This window comes from Pseudorca crassidens, chromosome 18 (assembly GCF_039906515.1).
Source record: "Pseudorca crassidens isolate mPseCra1 chromosome 18, mPseCra1.hap1, whole genome shotgun sequence".
NCBI classification, from domain to species: Eukaryota; Metazoa; Chordata; class Mammalia; order Artiodactyla; family Delphinidae; genus Pseudorca; species Pseudorca crassidens.
In genome coordinates, this window is record NC_090313.1 from 66,468,385 (window position 1) to 66,485,939 (window position 17,555).

General features: G+C 40.4%; 1 protein-coding gene across 1 annotated transcript in view; it reads right to left on the reverse strand.

Annotated features, from left to right (window-relative positions):
* The window catches only part of FREM2 (FRAS1 related extracellular matrix 2), a 160,282-nt gene that overhangs the window by 56,045 nt on the left and 86,682 nt on the right, over window positions 1-17,555 (reverse strand). Inside the window, exons 5-6 of the mRNA XM_067713219.1 lie at window positions 16,060-16,185; window positions 14,730-14,981 (exon numbers count right to left, since the gene is read on the reverse strand). Coding sequence (XP_067569320.1) covers window positions 14,730-14,981; window positions 16,060-16,185 — 378 coding nt within the window. The remainder of the gene's footprint in view (window positions 1-14,729; window positions 14,982-16,059; window positions 16,186-17,555) is intronic.

The window sequence follows — 17,555 nt, forward strand, 5'->3', positions numbered from 1 at the left end:
TTGTGAAAACACACCAGTTACTATTAAAGCTAGTGCAAGAGTAATATTATGACGTAATAGCTACTTTTACTGAGTGTCTGCCTCTGCAGGTCACATCAGAATCCCTAGAATCTTTGTTATATTACCTATCGTGCTCCCAACACAGACTTATAACGTCATTATTTTTATCTGCTGTTTACAAAAATGAAATTGAAACTTAGAGAGATTAAATAATTATCTCAAGGTCACACAGCTCATATATAGTGGAAGCAGGATTCAAATGTAAGTTTCTAAGACTGCAAAATCTGTGCTTTTTTTATTATGTAGTACTTTCTCTGAAAATGATTAAAAAATGGAAAAGTGAGCATTTTTAGAATATTTTTCTTTAAAGAAGTGTAATGAGAGTCTGTAAAGACAGAGACACAATATTCCATGTAAGAGAAAAATTATGTTATATCTGTAAAATATGTTACAGATCAGTATTCCTCAGTTGTGAAGGTAAATTTCTTCATTAAAAAAACAAGAGCAGGGCTTCCCTGGTGGCGCAGTGGTTGAGAGTCCGCCTGCCAATGCAGGGGACACGGGTTCGTGCCCCGGTCCGGGAGGATCCCACGTGCCGCGGAGCGGCTGGGCCCGTGAGCCATGGCTGCTGAGCCTGCGCGAGAGGCCGCAGGGGTGAGAGGCCCGCGTACCATAAAAAAAAAAAAAAAAAAAAACCCAAAAAACAAGAGCACACCATCATTACAGGAACAGGGAAAGAAAATTAAGATACCACCTTATTCTTAAATTCTCCATTCATTTAAAATTGTTACTGCTCCCCAAATCACCCATCAGAAGGCATGCATGTATATTTTTATTCCTGCAGACTAAAGTGAATTTCATAAAATTTCAGAGTCTGCAGAGACTTTGACATCAGGGTGATTTATGTGGGAATCCCAGCAGCTGAACGAAGAAAGATTACGGCCAACATGGTGTCAAACACAACCTGTGTGAGGTCTCAGGAATAAAAGCATGTGGTTGACACTCAAAAAATAAATAACCTTGACCACAGACTGTTCAATAAGCGACACTTGAAACATGCCTGCAGGCGGCAAAGGAAGGGACTCCAGAATGAATAAGCAAAGCTGCTCCACTTCAAGCTGAGGGGATGTGCTCCTTTTTTGTAAGAATCCTCCTTCCCTGTTCTTCCTTGTGAGTATTACTCAGTAGCAGTGGCCGACTCTGCTCCATTGTTTCTTAGCTAGAACCTGAAAAGTGGTCCCAGGAGTCTTCCATCCTCTTGCAGTGTGATGGGGAAAAAACACAGGAAACTGTCCTACAAGCCATGAGTGCAAGTCCCCTTTCAGTCACTTCTGAAATGCCTGACATTGGGGAAGTCAACCTCTTTGGTTCTTGGATTTCTTTTTTTTTTAATTTTTATTGGAGTATGGTTGCTTTACCATGTTGTGTCAGCCTCCGCTGCACCACAAAATGAATATCCCCACCCTTTGGGACTTCCCTCCTATTCAGGCACCCCGATGTTCATAGCAGCACTATTTACAATAGTCAGGACACGGAAGCAACCTAAATGTCCATCGACAGAGGAATGGTTCTTGGATTCCTGGTCTGCAAATGGACGAAACCCAGTTCAGCTGTGCGAAGTCAGATCACGAAGCTTTCGGGTCTGTGCACCTTCTTCCTGGTCTTCTCGGATTCGTTTTCTCGTGGATAATGATACTAGCTTGCAGCTATTTCTCTCATTCAACATTTTATCTATGCTGTCTTTATTTTTTATTGAAAAGAAAACAGTTGCTTCCTCTCAAGGAAAAATAAGAGTTAAAAAACCATTCTTTCTCATAAATGGTTTGCGCACTAAAGAGAAACCATAAACCCAGATGATAGAAGTGTAGGCATTATGATTTTCATGTGACTTCTCATATTCAGATAAAATGTACTCAGTAATATACATGGGTCCTAAGAAAACATCGTGTTTAATCCTTTAGATTTGTGTTTTGTTTTCATTTATAGAGGATGAAATCTGTCTAATATTTTTAAAAAGTGAAATTAAAAACAATAGAGCCATATAACCTCCTGGGATAAAAGGAGCAGCCCTGAGTTAGGGCTGAGTTGTGTGAACTAAGTGGTTAAAAGGTAGCTCAGGGACTTCCCCAGTGGCCCAGTGGTTAAGAATCTGCCTGCCAATGCAGGGGACACGGGTTCAAGCCCTGGTCTGGGAAGATCCTACATGCTGCGGAGCAACTAAGCCCATGCACCACAGCTACTGAGTCTGTGCTCTAGAGTCCGCGAGTCAAAACTGCTGAGCCCACGTGCCACAACTACTGAAGCCCGCGTACCTAGAGCCTGTGCTCTGCAACAAGAGAAGCCACCACGATGAGAATCCCGCGCACCACAACAAAGAGTAGCCCCCGCTCATCGCAACTGGAGAAAGCCCGCGCACAGCAACCAAGACCCAACACAGCCAAAAATAAGAAGAAGAAGAAGAAAAAAAAGAATGCAGGAGGAAAACCAGGTTAGAGCAAGGACTACTGCTGCTCTTTATTTTTTCTTTGATTTGCTTTGATTTCTTTCAGAAGCTAAGGCACTAGGGCCATGGTTACTTGTATGCCTATATTACTTTCACTGTTTCAAAAGAAAAAGAAGAAATGAATTCCATACATAACTTAATTATTGGGTCTCCCATAATTACAACATAAGGGTTTAATGGAGTTTCCCTATTCACAGAAATGTCACGGGATATCATGTTTTGAACGAGGTAATGAAGTTGTCCTCAGAGAATTAATCAAACATCTCCTGCTAACAGTTTATTTGTCCTCTCAGTATCCTGAAGTAGGTTAGGACATAGTGCTATTAAGATGTACTGACCAGTGGTTGAGAGTCCACCTGCCGATGCAGGGGACGCGGGTCCGTGCCCCAGTCCGGGAAGATCCCACATGCCGCAGAACGGCTGGGCCCGTGAGCCATGGCCGCTGAGCCTGCGCGTCCGGAGCCTGTGCTCCGCAACGGGAGAGGCCACAACAGTGAGAGGCCCGCGTACCGCAAAAAAAAAAAAAAAAAAGATGTACTGACATTTTAAAAAACTTCAAAATATGTATTCTGGACCAATGTCAGTTAAGACATGCAAGCTTGATCCATTGGGAGGACACCAATCCCCTGGCAAGTGGGTATAAATCTCTGTACTTCTTTCAACCCTGTTGTGCAGTGTAGACAGTACTTTACCAGTTTACTGAGCTGGAGACCACGCACCGCAGAGTCACAAATGTAAAGGCAGCATCTGTACTATCTATAATTTTATTTTGTACTTGGAGGATCACCTTGCAGCGCTGCGATCGTGAAGGACTCCACGGGTTTGGCGTTTTAAAGCTGTCCCTGGCAGTGAGTGTGGTCCTGAAAATTATCCCTTTGAAGAAATGCGATTCTTGAACAACAACAGAAAGAAGAATGAGCTTCTTGCTGGCATTTGGACCAGAATTTCAGCTTTGTGGCATCCTTCCGGAGACAGTGAAACAGATTGTTTGTGAAACACCCTCAGGGAAATTGAAGCTGAGATACATTTCAGCCCCATGAAGTGTAAAGAGAAAGCTATTTCTCTCTTACAATGTCAATATTCTGACTCTCCTGACTCTTTTATTATTAAGTACTGGCTAATAAAGTTCTACCAACCATTTAATTTCTTTTCCCAGGACTGTGTTTAACTCGGTGACTGCTGTCACAGCCCGAGGGGACATGTGACAATGCACATCAATTTCTGGGCTGCCAAATGCCATGACTCAGTCTTTTTGATTCTTTGTGTGGCTTTCCCAGAACCTCTGGTCCCACTGGATGCCCCTTTGAAAGCACCCATTGCACATGGAGCCTGGTTTGATCAGCTGCCACTTTTGTATCTGTTTGCCTGTTTCCTTGTTGGAATCCTCTATGGATTGGGCCTGTCTTGTTCATCACAGTGTCCTTGGTGCCTTGGGGGATGCCCACTACTCAGAAGGGGGGCTACTAGGTGCTATACAGTGCTGACGTATATACATAAGGAGTGAGGGCAGGACAAATCCTTCATCTCTTTTCCCCTGGCACAGCATCTGGTGCATTAGAGATGCTCAGCAAACATTTTAAATAAATAAATGTCTGAATATACATTATTTCAGTTGTGTGTTTCACTACAGCAGAATGAAGACCTGTGTTTTTTTTTTTTTTTTGCGGTACGCGGGCCTCTCACTGTTGTGGCCTCTCCCGCTGCGGAGCACAGGCTCCGGACGCGCAGGCTCAGCGGCCATGGCTCACGGGCCCAGCCGCTCCGCGGCATGTGGGATCTTCCCGGACCGGGGCACGAACCCGTGTCCCCTGCATCGGCAGGTGGACTCTCAACCACTGTGCCACCAGGGCAGCCCAACCTGTGCCTTAGAGAAAGGATGCAGCGATGCTTTATGTCTCTAGAAGTGTGAAGGGAAAGTTTTATCCCTAATTTTAAGTGTTTCAAATTGTTACAAATGGCCTAAACAAAAGAGGTGGTTTTAGTTTTAGCTACATCTTATAATCCTAACATAGATTATTATTGTGATTATCTGTAGCATGATGTAGTCCACTGGTTTTATCAAATGACATTCCCCGTATACTTTACAGGGTAATCTTGTATCTTTTGAGGTCTGTAGCAAGTTTCTTGACGTCTATTAAAAGAAGATTTAAGGCCAATGACAAAAAAAAAAAGGTATGTATATGACTTCTAAACTAGGAATAAAGGGAGAGAAAAAGGGATTCAAATGTCTGCTTCAGTAAGGCAGAACGAAGACCTGCTTCTTAGGGAGCTCATAAAGGCTATCAGCCTCCCGTGAAAGGTAACATCTACCCGTGCAGAGCACGTAAGATATACAGAGAACAGGGACGCCCATTCAAGATCTCTAATTCGAGCAGAACTATTTCCGGTTGGTGAAAGTTTCTCAGGGAAGCAAACTAACAAGTTCCACATTTCTACAGTGACCAACGGACATACCAACAGTGTCAGAAAATAGTACTTACATTCCAAAATGTTTTTCTTAATTTTTCATTCTAATACAATCAAAGGAGATGCTGTTGTCGATTTAGTAATGGATTTTTATGAAGTGTATGTTCTCAACAACAGACCATAAGTACATAGTGCATTGTCTGGACTTACTAAATAAATACACAGACCTCTGTGACTTCACTGTAGTACTTCACAGACTTTGGCCTCTCTTTACGTCATGGAGCACGCAGGTCAAGCCTGTAAGTGTTCTGCTTTCAGCCAAGTTGTAGTGTTGGTTTATCGGCCTTTACTCTGTGCTTTATACTTTCAACAAAAGAATACACTAGACCTCTGTTGCTGGTGAATAATTTGGAATTTCCGATGCTACTGCTAACATGTACTAAGAGATCTTTTCTAATTATTCAGTCTCATGAATTTTATTGTTTTTGATTATAATATCTCTTTTAATAATTTTAAGCTTACAAACTCTGAAGTCTAGTATCTGAGAAGTTGCTTCCCAGATTTATGTGAATTTTAGCACTAACATGGAATTCAGCTGTGACTGAGACCTTGCGGTTCCTATAACATGTGTAGTGATCTGCTTCCAGGGTTTGAGTGATAATACATCAGCAATATGTATCCTTTGATGGCCAGCGTTCCCTCTCCTGTGTGGAAAAGATGGGAATCAGGCAGATAGTGTTACCATGAAAAAGACAAAACAAACACAAGACAGCATCTATCCATGAGGACTTGACAAGACAGCCCAAACCCAGTCCTTCAGAAGGGAAACCCTTCCACTGGACAACTTGCTAAATGATGTGGAAAAGCAATGCTTTTCCTTGTGCAAGTGAACTACCAGACTCCATCACATGTTCTCTTAATGATCCTGGAGGAGTTATACTTGGTAAAAGGTGAACCAAAATAATTCATGTATAAGTTAGCCTTACGTCTACAACTGCTAACATTTTAAGTATTCTAGGGTCCGCAAGTCTGCATGCACAGAAAAGGATACAGTTTGTTTCATTTCTATTAGCATGCCTCATGCTATTTTTGAGTATTACAGTGTAGAATATACGGTGTAGAATATCTATTAAATACACATGCTGCCAGTACAGTATGAAGTGGGCCGCATAGCGGCTGGCGCCATGGACTCTGTGGTCAGCCTGGCTAAATGCTTCTCAACTGTTTGACCTTGAGCAGGTTACCTAACCGCTCAAAGACAATAAAACGGAGGCATAACACAACCAGGCTCATAGTCTGTGTGTCTGTGTGTTAAATGAAATCATTCAAGTAAGAGGCTTAGCACACCTGTTATTGTTATCATATATAATAGTTATAATAGTTATAGTTACAATAACTATATATTATACTTATCATTACATGACATATATGATATCTATGGAGCCCTGAAACATAGAGACATGAGTTAGTTTAATACTGCAAACAGTATGATCCTATTCAATAGTGTAACCTTAATATCTTAGAACTACCCTAGCAGACAACGTATCTGCAAGTTTACATTCCATGAATCTGAGAGCTTATTTCTGGGTGAATTGTCCCTATGTCGTGGCACAGTTCCCTGTGCTCACTTTCTGGCGAGCCATAAGGTCATTCTTCAATGTAAGTTATACAAAACGGTGAGCTGTTCTCACAAAGAACTCTGGAGCCTTTGCCTTTTCTGGTAATAGCGGTGAATGTTTTCATGCGACGGGCAGCAGAGATTCAAGTGGCTGCTTGCCAAGCTCGTGTGTGTGCAGAGGAACAAAGCTCTGAATGCCTTTCCTGCTGTGAGCAGTATAATGCATCAACAGTTTCAAAAAGATCAGTTCCCAACAGCAGAGGAGCAAGTTCCTTCAGAGCCGGTGACCATAACAGGTACCCCGTTGCTAATGAACCCACTCCAGCAGCCTCGGACCCCTGCTTACTTGCCTTTATTTTAATTTGTGTCCCTGTACCCAAGCCCCACGTGGAGCTGTTTCCTATTAACAGCTGGCCTGCTGGGCTCTGAGTTCAGCCAGGTCCAGAATTAAGAAGAGAGGACTGGGGGTTGGGACCCTGTGGGTCCTCCCAAGGCCAAGCCTGGGAAGTCTCCCTTCTCTCTCCCCTCCAATTCATATTCACCAATGCTCTTTTTCTTCCTGCCCTCTCCCCTTTACGAGTTTGTTAAAAATGAATTAATCCTGTAATTTCGAAAGCCCTCTCCTGAAACCATTACAATTAAAAAAAAATGATGTGAAGTGACTCTATATCATAAAATGGTTTATGTTTAACCCAATGGGGGTACAGAACGAGGGAACTAGACCACACTATTTTAAAATTATTTTAAAAACCCATTTGTTTTAAAGGCCTAAAGGTGCACTTGTTACGTGACAACTCCAATAATATACTTCATTTTGTACATTTCCACAATTTTCTTGTAACATAACAAGTGACAATTACTATTTGCAGCTAACAGCCAAAACAACCCGCACATTAACATTTAGTAGAAATACATTCTAATAACCTTCCATTATTGAACTCGGCATATTTGAACAGAATTGCTCATCTTCTCTCAGCTTCCTTTCCCTAGACTGATTCTCTCTCTTAACTTCCTGTTAACGAATGGTTCCTCCATTCCTTGAACCTGTCAAGCACACATGTTTTTAGATACATATTTTTAAATTTCCCTCCTTACATGAGGTCCAAGTCTTAGCAGGTTTTATTCTCAGCGGTAGGTTGTTTCCTTTCCAGTCCCAACGTCCTCCCCCTACAGGTCCACTTCCCTTTTTGGCTCCTATTCTGTTCACTTACACTGCTATCGAATTAATAACCTCCAAACATCGCTCTGATTATTGCACTCTTTTTTTTTTTTTTTGGTACGCGGGCCTCTCACTGTTGTGGCCTCTCCCGCTGCGGAGCACAGGCTCCGGACGCGCAGGCTCAGCGGCCATGGCTCACGGGCCCAGCCGCTCCGCGGCATGTGGGATCTTCCCGGACCGGGGCACGAACCCGCGTCCCCTGCATTGGCAGGCGGACTCTCAACCACTGCACCACCAGGGAAGCCCTATTGCACTCTTTTGTCCAGAAACTTTTGGGTGCTCCCTACGAAGTAAAGTCAGAACTTCTTATCTCATTCAATGGCATCCACAGTGTGCTTCCAACCAATTTTTCCAGAGTCAACTGCCAATGCCTCCCACCCTTTCTTTAGTTGAGCTAGTTTTTAAAGTGCTCTCATACAGATGCTACTTGGTCCTCATGAAGATTCTGTAAAATAAGAAATTCAGGTGATAATGTACTCAAATGAGGAAAACAGGTACAAGTAGACAAGTGGATTGGTGAAGATTCCTTGAATAGAAAGCAGCAAAAATGCATCCACAGCCCAGATCTCCTAACACCTAATCCTGGAAGCTGGGCAATGAGCGTCTCTCAGAAAAGGCAATGTGGCCAAGTTGGATTGCCCTCTGCTCCCACGTCTTTCTCTCCCTCCTGCTTTCACGCATGCTATCTTGGAATACTTTGCCTTATTCTCCATTCACCTGAATCCTTTCCATCTGATAAAGCCTTTATCTGTTCCTCCTCTTGACTCACAGAGTGATCATAACATTGCTTTTAATCACACTGCCTTCTTCTGTCTGCTTTGTGGTGTTTCAAATTATTACCGAACTAAATTATTCTCCTTTAACCTTTAACGTACTTAGGTGTTTTTTTTCCCAAATAGATTTTAAGCTCTCTGAGATCCCGGCCTATGTCTTAAGTGTCTTTATAATCCCCACCTGTTACACTTAGTAAGTGCACAATAAATATTTGCTCTGTGTGTGGTATGTGAGATTAAATATTTTTTTAAATGCAAGACATTTCATATGTTTTCCTTTATCTTATGTTCGTTTTCAAACGGTGTAATATCTACATCATTCAACTAGTATTCTTCCAATGTGGAAAAATATAATCTTTATTATTCAGCGAACTCTTGCAACGCCTCCCCACAGACCAGACACTCATTAAACATCTATTAGCTCTCCCTGAATCCTTAGCATTATCAACTACATTAAATAGTCTGTTAAGGGCTTCAATGCATTCATATTCTGAGCAGTCAGAAACTCATTTTTCCATGTCTTGATTTTTTAATATTTTTCTAACCCAAGCATACCAAATGCAGAATGTAACTTTGTTTTGTCAAGTTGTTAGTTTAACTGAGTTTGGCCATTCCTTACAAAGACGGGCCTGGCGTTATTTAATTGGAGTTTACACAAATGCAAATAATAGTATTCAAGAAGAATACTATTCTTCTTGGTCACCAAGACGGTGACCAAGCCTTTCAGCTCAGTACAAATGCATGAAACCTATTTCACCCACACACCATACCATGATGTATTTTTCTAGCACTAGAAATGCTTTCTTCTCTATGGTACTCCTGCTGTTGAGAAAGCTATTCTGATGTCTGGAAGCTTTTGAATGGCACTGAATTGAGTTACATCTACTACAGGGCTCACCATGCTGTGCTGCCTTTTACGTGTCTCTGGTTTATACCTACTAGCATGGTAATTTTTCTAGGGGGGTCGAGGAAGGCAGCCACTTTAGTGAAAACCCCTGCGGGTGGGCACACAAAAGCTGAAAATGGGTTCAGCTTAAGTGTTCCTTAATTAACTACCAAAGACCGACAGCAAAGATTAGTGAAATACTGTTAGCACTGACTTGATACTCTTCCTAAGGAACAAATGCTGTAGTACTAAACTGTAACCTTTACTGAAGTACTGAGGACTGAAGGCATTGATGTTCAGGATATCTGCACAAAATGAGAGCACTGTTCTTGTGTCAGCACGTTGTTCACGTGTAAGTCTCTTCCAAACACAGTGAAGAGTTGAGCGGTTTCTTAAAGATGTAATACAGATTCAATCAGGACATATTTCTGTCCTTTGAGCCCCTGCTCTACTCTCATATAATTAAGAGTACAGAGAAAACCTTTGGTCCCAGCTGAGATTTTCAAACATTTGCGCCTAAGAAAAGTGACTTTCCATCCAGGTGTTGGTCCTTCACTCGGCAGCCACAGAAATGGTATCCTATAATTTCACTGAGGAATACTCTAGCTTTGGAGAATCAATTCCTTTTTTAAAAATTCAGATTGCTTTGAGTTACAAAGTTATAAAGGATGTGTTTCTTTTTAGTCCGGGAACATTTGGTCGGTGGACTCGTCATCTGGTATGCCCATTACCACAGAAACGGAGACAGCAATCAGAGCAAAAAGTGTTGGAAAGTCATGCAGGATATTTCACTCAGATTGTGTAGCAGGCTTAAATATTTTCCCTACTCCAATTACATAAAATTTTAGTGATTGAGCAATTGGCCACCTTCAGAAACAACACCCCTCCCTTGACCAATGTTGACCTATATTTGGATTATCCTTTTCTAGATTCTATGACAATCGTATCCCTTCAGTTATGTCATTAGGTATGACGTATTTTAATCCCTTTGATGAATTTCAGGATTCATTATAGCCTAGTGGAGAAGCAAATCAAATCTTAAATAGACCTAAATTTAGGACATATATCCAACACTTTGCATCTGTGTGACATTAAGCAATTTTCTTAGCCTCTGTAAGTCTAATTTTTCCATCAATCAAACGGAGAAGATACCTTATTTTGAGATTTAACTGGATAATTCACGTAAAGTCCTTTGTACGTAGTAAGTGTTCAAATGTGACAACTGTTAGTAACTGTATTATTGCACCTGAGTGAAATTTGACTTTCTCCCCATTAACCTGGGCATTCTTTCTTTCCATGATGAACTGGTGAAAGTCTGCACAGACAGTACTTTATGTGTAGCAGTATTGTTTTCGCTTATAAACTATGTACATCGTAAGATTTCAACTTCTAAAATGAAAAAATATAGGAAAAATTAGTAAAATATAGGAAATACAGGTAAACTCTTCATTTTACTCCTGGAAAATGAGGTTCAGAGACATTAATAAAAGTTGACCCCAAAGCTCATAAGATATGAAGTATTCCAACAAAGATGATCACAAAGCAAATTTCTCTAAAATAAGTTTTAGGTTTATCTTTCCTATTATTTAAAAAACAAGTGAAATAGTTGCATGTTGGAAAAAAATCCCCCAAAGCTTGGACTAGCAAGAGGAATTAAGATAATGTCCTAGCTTGCTGCATGTTAGACATTACAGATTAAAAATGTTTGACAGCACTTAGACACTGAAACATGTCTGATCCTTAGATTCTTTTTAGCACTTTCTTTGCTGGATTGTCATACCCTTACATTAACTACCTTTCTCTTCACTCTTTCCCATCTCTGCTTAACATTCGTGAAATGTGCTCCTTTTAAAAAAATATGAAAATCAAGTAAAATCTGTCCACATCATAAGTCATATGAGGGCCATTTTTGCATGTCCTCTGAAGCCATCTTATCCTCTTGTATAAGCCATCTTGTATGACTTTTATTATTATCAATAGCGATAACATGTAATTTAATGTCCTAGTGCATAACTCTGTCCTAATCTCCAGACCTATATCTCCATTTGCCTACTCCATATCCAGCACCTTGAAGTCATGCAGCCTTTTCAAACTAACACGTCCTAAATGAACTCATTGTTTTGTCCCTACACCAGTTCTACTCCTGTTTTGTCTGTCTCAGTGAACTGCACCACGCTTAACCCAACTGCCCTGTTGGAAACGAAGATATCATTCTTTGGACTTTCCTGTCCTCCAGCCTTTCACGTCCAGTCAATTCCCATGTCATGTCCATGCTCCCTGGTCTCTTCATCCTCATACAACCACCCTGTTCAAGCCACCATCACCTAGCACCCATATTTCTCCAACAGCCTTCAGAGCAGTTCAATCTAGTCTCTGCATTTTAGCCACGGCAGAGTAATATCTCAAAAATGCAAATCTGATTTTGTCACTCTCCTTATAACCTGTCAGAGTTTCTGATTTCTATTTCAATAATAAAACACAACTTCTTTACATGGCTACCCAATCCTACCAGATTAACTCCCTGCCCAGCCAAATTCTTCTTTGTTATTCACTCCTTTGAGCTGTAGATTTGTGCTATATCTGAGCTTTCAGTTCCCTGAAAGCATCACATGCGTTCAGCCTTTGCACTTGTGAACACACTTCCCTTCTCTCTCTGCCGGGTTACTCTGATATTGTCCTCAAATTTCAGCTAAGAAATCATGTTTTCAAAGAAGCTCTTCCTGAAAGAGAAAGATGTTCCTTCCTCAGCAGAGCACTTATTACGTTTATTTTATGCTTGCCTGTTCACTTATCTGTGTACCCCCCAGAGTCTGAAAAGTCCATGAGTTCAGAGCTCGTGTCCCCTTGTTGCTATTGCACTGAGAAATATGTGAGTACAGAGGTGCTTAACTCATATCTTTAATGAATAGATGTATGAATGAGTGAATTTTTGATTCTTAAAACCTATGTGCTGAAGAAAGGAACAAATATTTACTAAACTGCAACGTGACACTATCCAGAGATTCCATCTCTTGATTTACTCCACGAGGGGATCTTTAAAGTGGCAAGTTCCTTCTTCCAACGCTAAATTTGTGCTGTACTTTATTAAGTTAAAATTTTACGTTGTGAATTTATTTAAAGCACTGTATGTGCTTATAGTTAATCGTGTACTTTCTGGTGAGGTTTTATGTTTGTGAGTCTGTTCAGTGTACCTTTGCCTTGTTCCCTTCATTACAGTGAAAGCTCTCTGAGGGTAGGGATTATTTATTTGCTTTGTTTTATTTTATCCTTAGAAAACTTGTGGTGCTTCCCACAAGGTAAGACGTTAGTGAGACCTGAGTGATTAAAAAATAAAATAAAAAGTTAGAAGTGGAAGGGAAAGGACAAATGGGAGAAAACAGAGAGGTAGACACAGGACTTCTGCTCTATTAAACGGGGGCTGGGTGATTGCTGGTAACATTCCTGACAAACTCCTGGTCCAGTGTTTGCATGGTACTCTAATGCCTTAAAATCAAAGCCTGTGGCATCCAAATTCCCCAGTCCTCTTCTGGGGTGAAAAGCTTCTGAGGGCTTTGGCTACCCCACTCCTAATACCCCTTTAGCTGTCTACACCAGGGAACTGTAATGCTCAAGTGAAACACTGATGCTAATAAAGCGTTTAACAAATATTATGTCGTAGTAGATACTGTACCTATGGTTCCACAAACTTGTCACCACTAGGCACTTGTTCTAGAGGCAGAGTGGCAGTATGGAAAGGTCACATATGGGGCTCCGATAATACTAACTTTGCCACATACTGGCTTTGTAAATTCAAGTCGATCACTTGGCCTCTCTCAGCCTTGTCATATGTAAAAAATTGACATCACCCTTTACTCTTGAAAAGATCTAGCAATGTACAAGTGAAAATGCCTCGCGCTTAATAAATAATAGTTTCTTTCTGAACATTTATTTTTTTCCCATGTGCATCTTGTAACAATCCATATGGAAACAATTTTTTGCCAACAAAGCAAACTGAACCAAAGTAATCACTAAATGTATTTTCTATTTTAAAATTAAAGCTCTATATCTTTCTATCTATATTAATAAAAACAGAGCTATCTAGATAGCAGATAGGTGTTTAGGGTGGGCTATTAATTATGTTCTGGCTGACATTCAAAATACTGGCTTCTTCTCTGAGATCAACTGAATTTAAAATAAAATTTCTGTATATTTAAATACAAAATAGAATTTCCTATTAAACTAGTCAACTAAAGCTACCGGACATTATCTAAGTTTAAGGTAGAAGTAAGACTTTCTTCAAATCCTTCTTGATAAAATCATTTCTAATTCTCATTACTTCTCAGTAAAAAACAGACGTTATTATATATTTCACAGGATTGTTCGGAGCATAATGTACAAAGGACCCAGCGCTGGGCTTGGAACAGAGTATAAGCTCACAAGACACGTTAAAGCCTTTTTAACTGAACTATCACAACCATCAAAGCACTTCCCGGGTAGGTAATTTTTAACTTCCTGAGTTTTCAGATTCTTTCGAATGACAGTCTTCTGACTCTCCTCCAGTTTGGGAACCAAAAGATTCATCCACCGAGTTTGTTCCTCTTTTTATCTACCATGAGGAAAATTCAAGACGGACAGAAAAATATTCAAGTCCTGGGGTCCTATCTCTCAGTTTACCGCTCTCACTTTCATGACAACATGACTCACGGTCTTTCCTCTTGTTCTCTTTTCTCACAAGAAAGCACAAACTGTTTTTTTGAGCTGTGATGATGAAGACCCTTTTGCTCCTTTTTCTGCTCAGAAAGAGGGATTCTTTTATGGGAATTAGGTTTCCCTCAGGAAGAGTAGTCTAGGATAAACCCTCCCCCTTTGGGGAAGCCTGTTAGACTCAATTTTCCATGTATTACCTTCCTCGTTCGTTTAATAGCCTCGTCTGATGGGTTTCTTTGTTAAACGAGTTCAAACATGGAGATTAAAGTTACAAAATAGAAGCTTTTGCAATCAAAGCAAAACAAACAAACAAAAAGATAAATTGTCTATTAAAATTGCTTCAATTCTTCACCAGGAAATTTTTAAAGTTCAATCACCTAATGATAAATGGTGTTGTAAAAGAAACTGTACACAGGTGAAAACACATAGGTGTGACTTTGCTCTTTGAAAACACTAAATCATGAAAGACAAATTGATACATGCAGCCAACTTAGAATCTTAATCGCACTATAAAATCAAGCATAAGATAAACGTGCATGTGAAAATTCTTTTGCACTCTCATCCTTCTGTTTAGAAGGTTGTGCCTGACGTTGGTGCGCCTGGTAGGAGGAATAATTTTCGGGTAAATTAGTACTTACCATCGTCTTTGTCAGGGATGATCGTAACCTGAGCCCCTGGGAACTCTGATCCAATTCTCCCACCCATCGGCATGCTCAGGAGAACGTGGAATGTTTCCTTCTCCTCATACAAGGAGTCGTCAATTATAACGACCCGGCACATTTTTTCCCGCTCGTCTTTGTCAAAGCGGATAACACTGGTGTGGTCCTCGGGCCGGGATATGTAATCAGAATAGGACAGCACTGATGTTGGCACAGTTCCTCGTGCCGTTCCTGGAAACAGAGAGAATCCAAAAGGGGTTTATGTAGAACATACTACAAGGGTACCTCCAGAAACGATTATTTTCATATGCAGCATTTTCATGGCCCATCGTATCTATGAACACCCCTGGAAACTGCAATAACTCCTCCATACTGTGCTAGCATCATAAGTCACCTTTACAATGGTCTCCAACATCTGACAAATAGTACATTTCAAGGGTTTTCTCCTCTGCTTCCTGCCAGTGGTCTTTTAAAACAACACAATAATACAGAATAATAGCTTAGTATTCAAATGCTTACTGTGTGCAGGCAAAGTGCCAAGCGCTCTACATGCATCGCTTCTGTAATCCTCTTAACCACCCTACTGGGCTTTACACGTTTGGTAACTGAGGTTTACAGAAGTCCAACCACTTGTTCTGGGACCCAGAGCTCAAGGCTGATCCTAAAATTTGCATTTTGACCACGATTCTTTACTGCCTTTCAACTCACATATGTTAATGAAAATTTTAATGAAAGTCTGCAGTGTCAACTGCATTTATGACCTTTTCTTTTACATTCTTAGAAAAGCCTACCTGTTTCCTAGAAAGGTATTTAGTATATTAATGAGTATTATGTATTAATTTTAATTTTGTATTGCATAAAATCACCTTTTGGAGGGAGCTTACTCAATGAGCAAAACAAATGTTTTGAAATTTGGTTGCTACGAGTTTCAGACCAGTTTGAAATTAGTTTATTTTCCTTGGGTATGCATTTCTTTGCCTCTTTTTTTGTTGTTGTTTTTAACAATAACCGCCTTCTACTTGAGCAGGCTTGAGCGGGAGAGGGGAGCTTCAACTTCTTACAACCCCAAAGGCCTTGAGTATTAAAGTAACCAAATGAATCAGAAATGTTTCCAATAAGCAGCAGAGTCCTTCCAGATCCTCAAAGGTGCCACAGTGAAGGAAGACATCCGCCTGCATGCTTTTTTCCTATTTGAAAACTGGACTAGTAAAGTATAACCTTCGTGGCATAATGTTATGCCTCCAACATGTTAAAGAGGCTTATTTATATCTTCACGGGGACATTTTAGTTCACTCGCAAATCGAGCTACCTTGCTGCGTATAACAGATCACCATCAACTCCCGGCTCACATCTCCACTTCTCCTGATGGGAATGAGAAGTTCACCAATGTCCTCCTCGATGGAGTATTCAGACTGGGGGATGAATACAGTTGATTCTAAGGAGAAAACACAATTGTTTTTGTCTGAGCATCTTACATATGACATAATCCTGTGCAAATTAATTGCTCTCATGATTGATCATTTCCCCGGCATATTCTTTTAGAATAGCGCAGTGTGAGGGGAAGGAGGGAAGACAGGGGAGAAGAAGCAGGTATAGAGTGTGTAGGCTCTGGGCTAGTGAATTCTTAACCTAGAAATAAGACCCAACATTGCTTTTATCTCCAGTAATTGCTTTTTTTTTCTCAATTAATAAGTGCTGCTGACACACTTCCTTTAAGTCCAACTTTGTTCTCTCGGGAAAGATCTCCACCTTCTGTTGGAGTAGTTGACTTTTAGACTTAGAAGAGGCCTCAGAAGTCATCCTGTCTCACCTCTTACTTTGATGAGGAAACATGGACCCACAGAGTTGAAATTATTTGTCAAGGACTCTTACTGGTCGAGTCAGGATTACAACTCAGATCTTGTAATGTCCACTCTATTATTATTTTTTCTTACCCCAAACGTGTTCCTTTTGAATGATTAATGATTAAAAGTACATACAATGGATTATTACTCAGCCATAAAAAGAAACGAAATTGAGTTATTTGTAGTGAGGTGGATGGACCTAGAGACTGTCATACAGAGTGAAGTAAGTCAGAAAGAGAAAAACAAATACTGTATGCTAACGCATAGATATGGAATCTAAAAAAAAAAATGGTTCTGATGAACCTAAGGGCAGGACAGGAATAAAGACACAGACGTAGAGAATGGACTTGAGGACACAGGGAAGGGGAAGGGTAAGCTGGGACAAAGTGAGAGAGTGGCATGGACATACATACACCACCAAATGTAAGGTAGATAGCTAGTGGGAAGCAGCCGCATAGCACAGGTAGATCAGCTCGGTGCTTTGTGACCACCTAGAGGGGTGGGATAGGGAGGGTGGGAGGGAGGGAGATGCAAGAGGGAGGAGATATGGGAACATATGTATAACTGATTCACTTTGTTATACAGCAGGAACTACCACACCTTTGTAAAGCAATTATACTCCAATAAAGATGTTAAAAAATAAATTAAAAAAAAAATAAAAGTATAATAATGCATTGTTTGACACTTGGTGTTTTTGTTTGTTTATTGTGTTTAAACAGCAGTCCCTTTAGAATTTAGAAATCTATGCATCACTGTAAGGGACACATCTGTGGTTTCCCTCCTCCTCTACAGGTATAACAATAGCACAGAGTATACATTATACTTATATAATACTATGAGTCTCACGGATTCATTTTTAAGGTAGCGCAAAGGTACACTAAATAATAAAAATGGCATAATTAAATTGTTGGAAATCGTGGTTCAATGTAAAACTACATTTAGTTCAATAGAACGTTTAGTT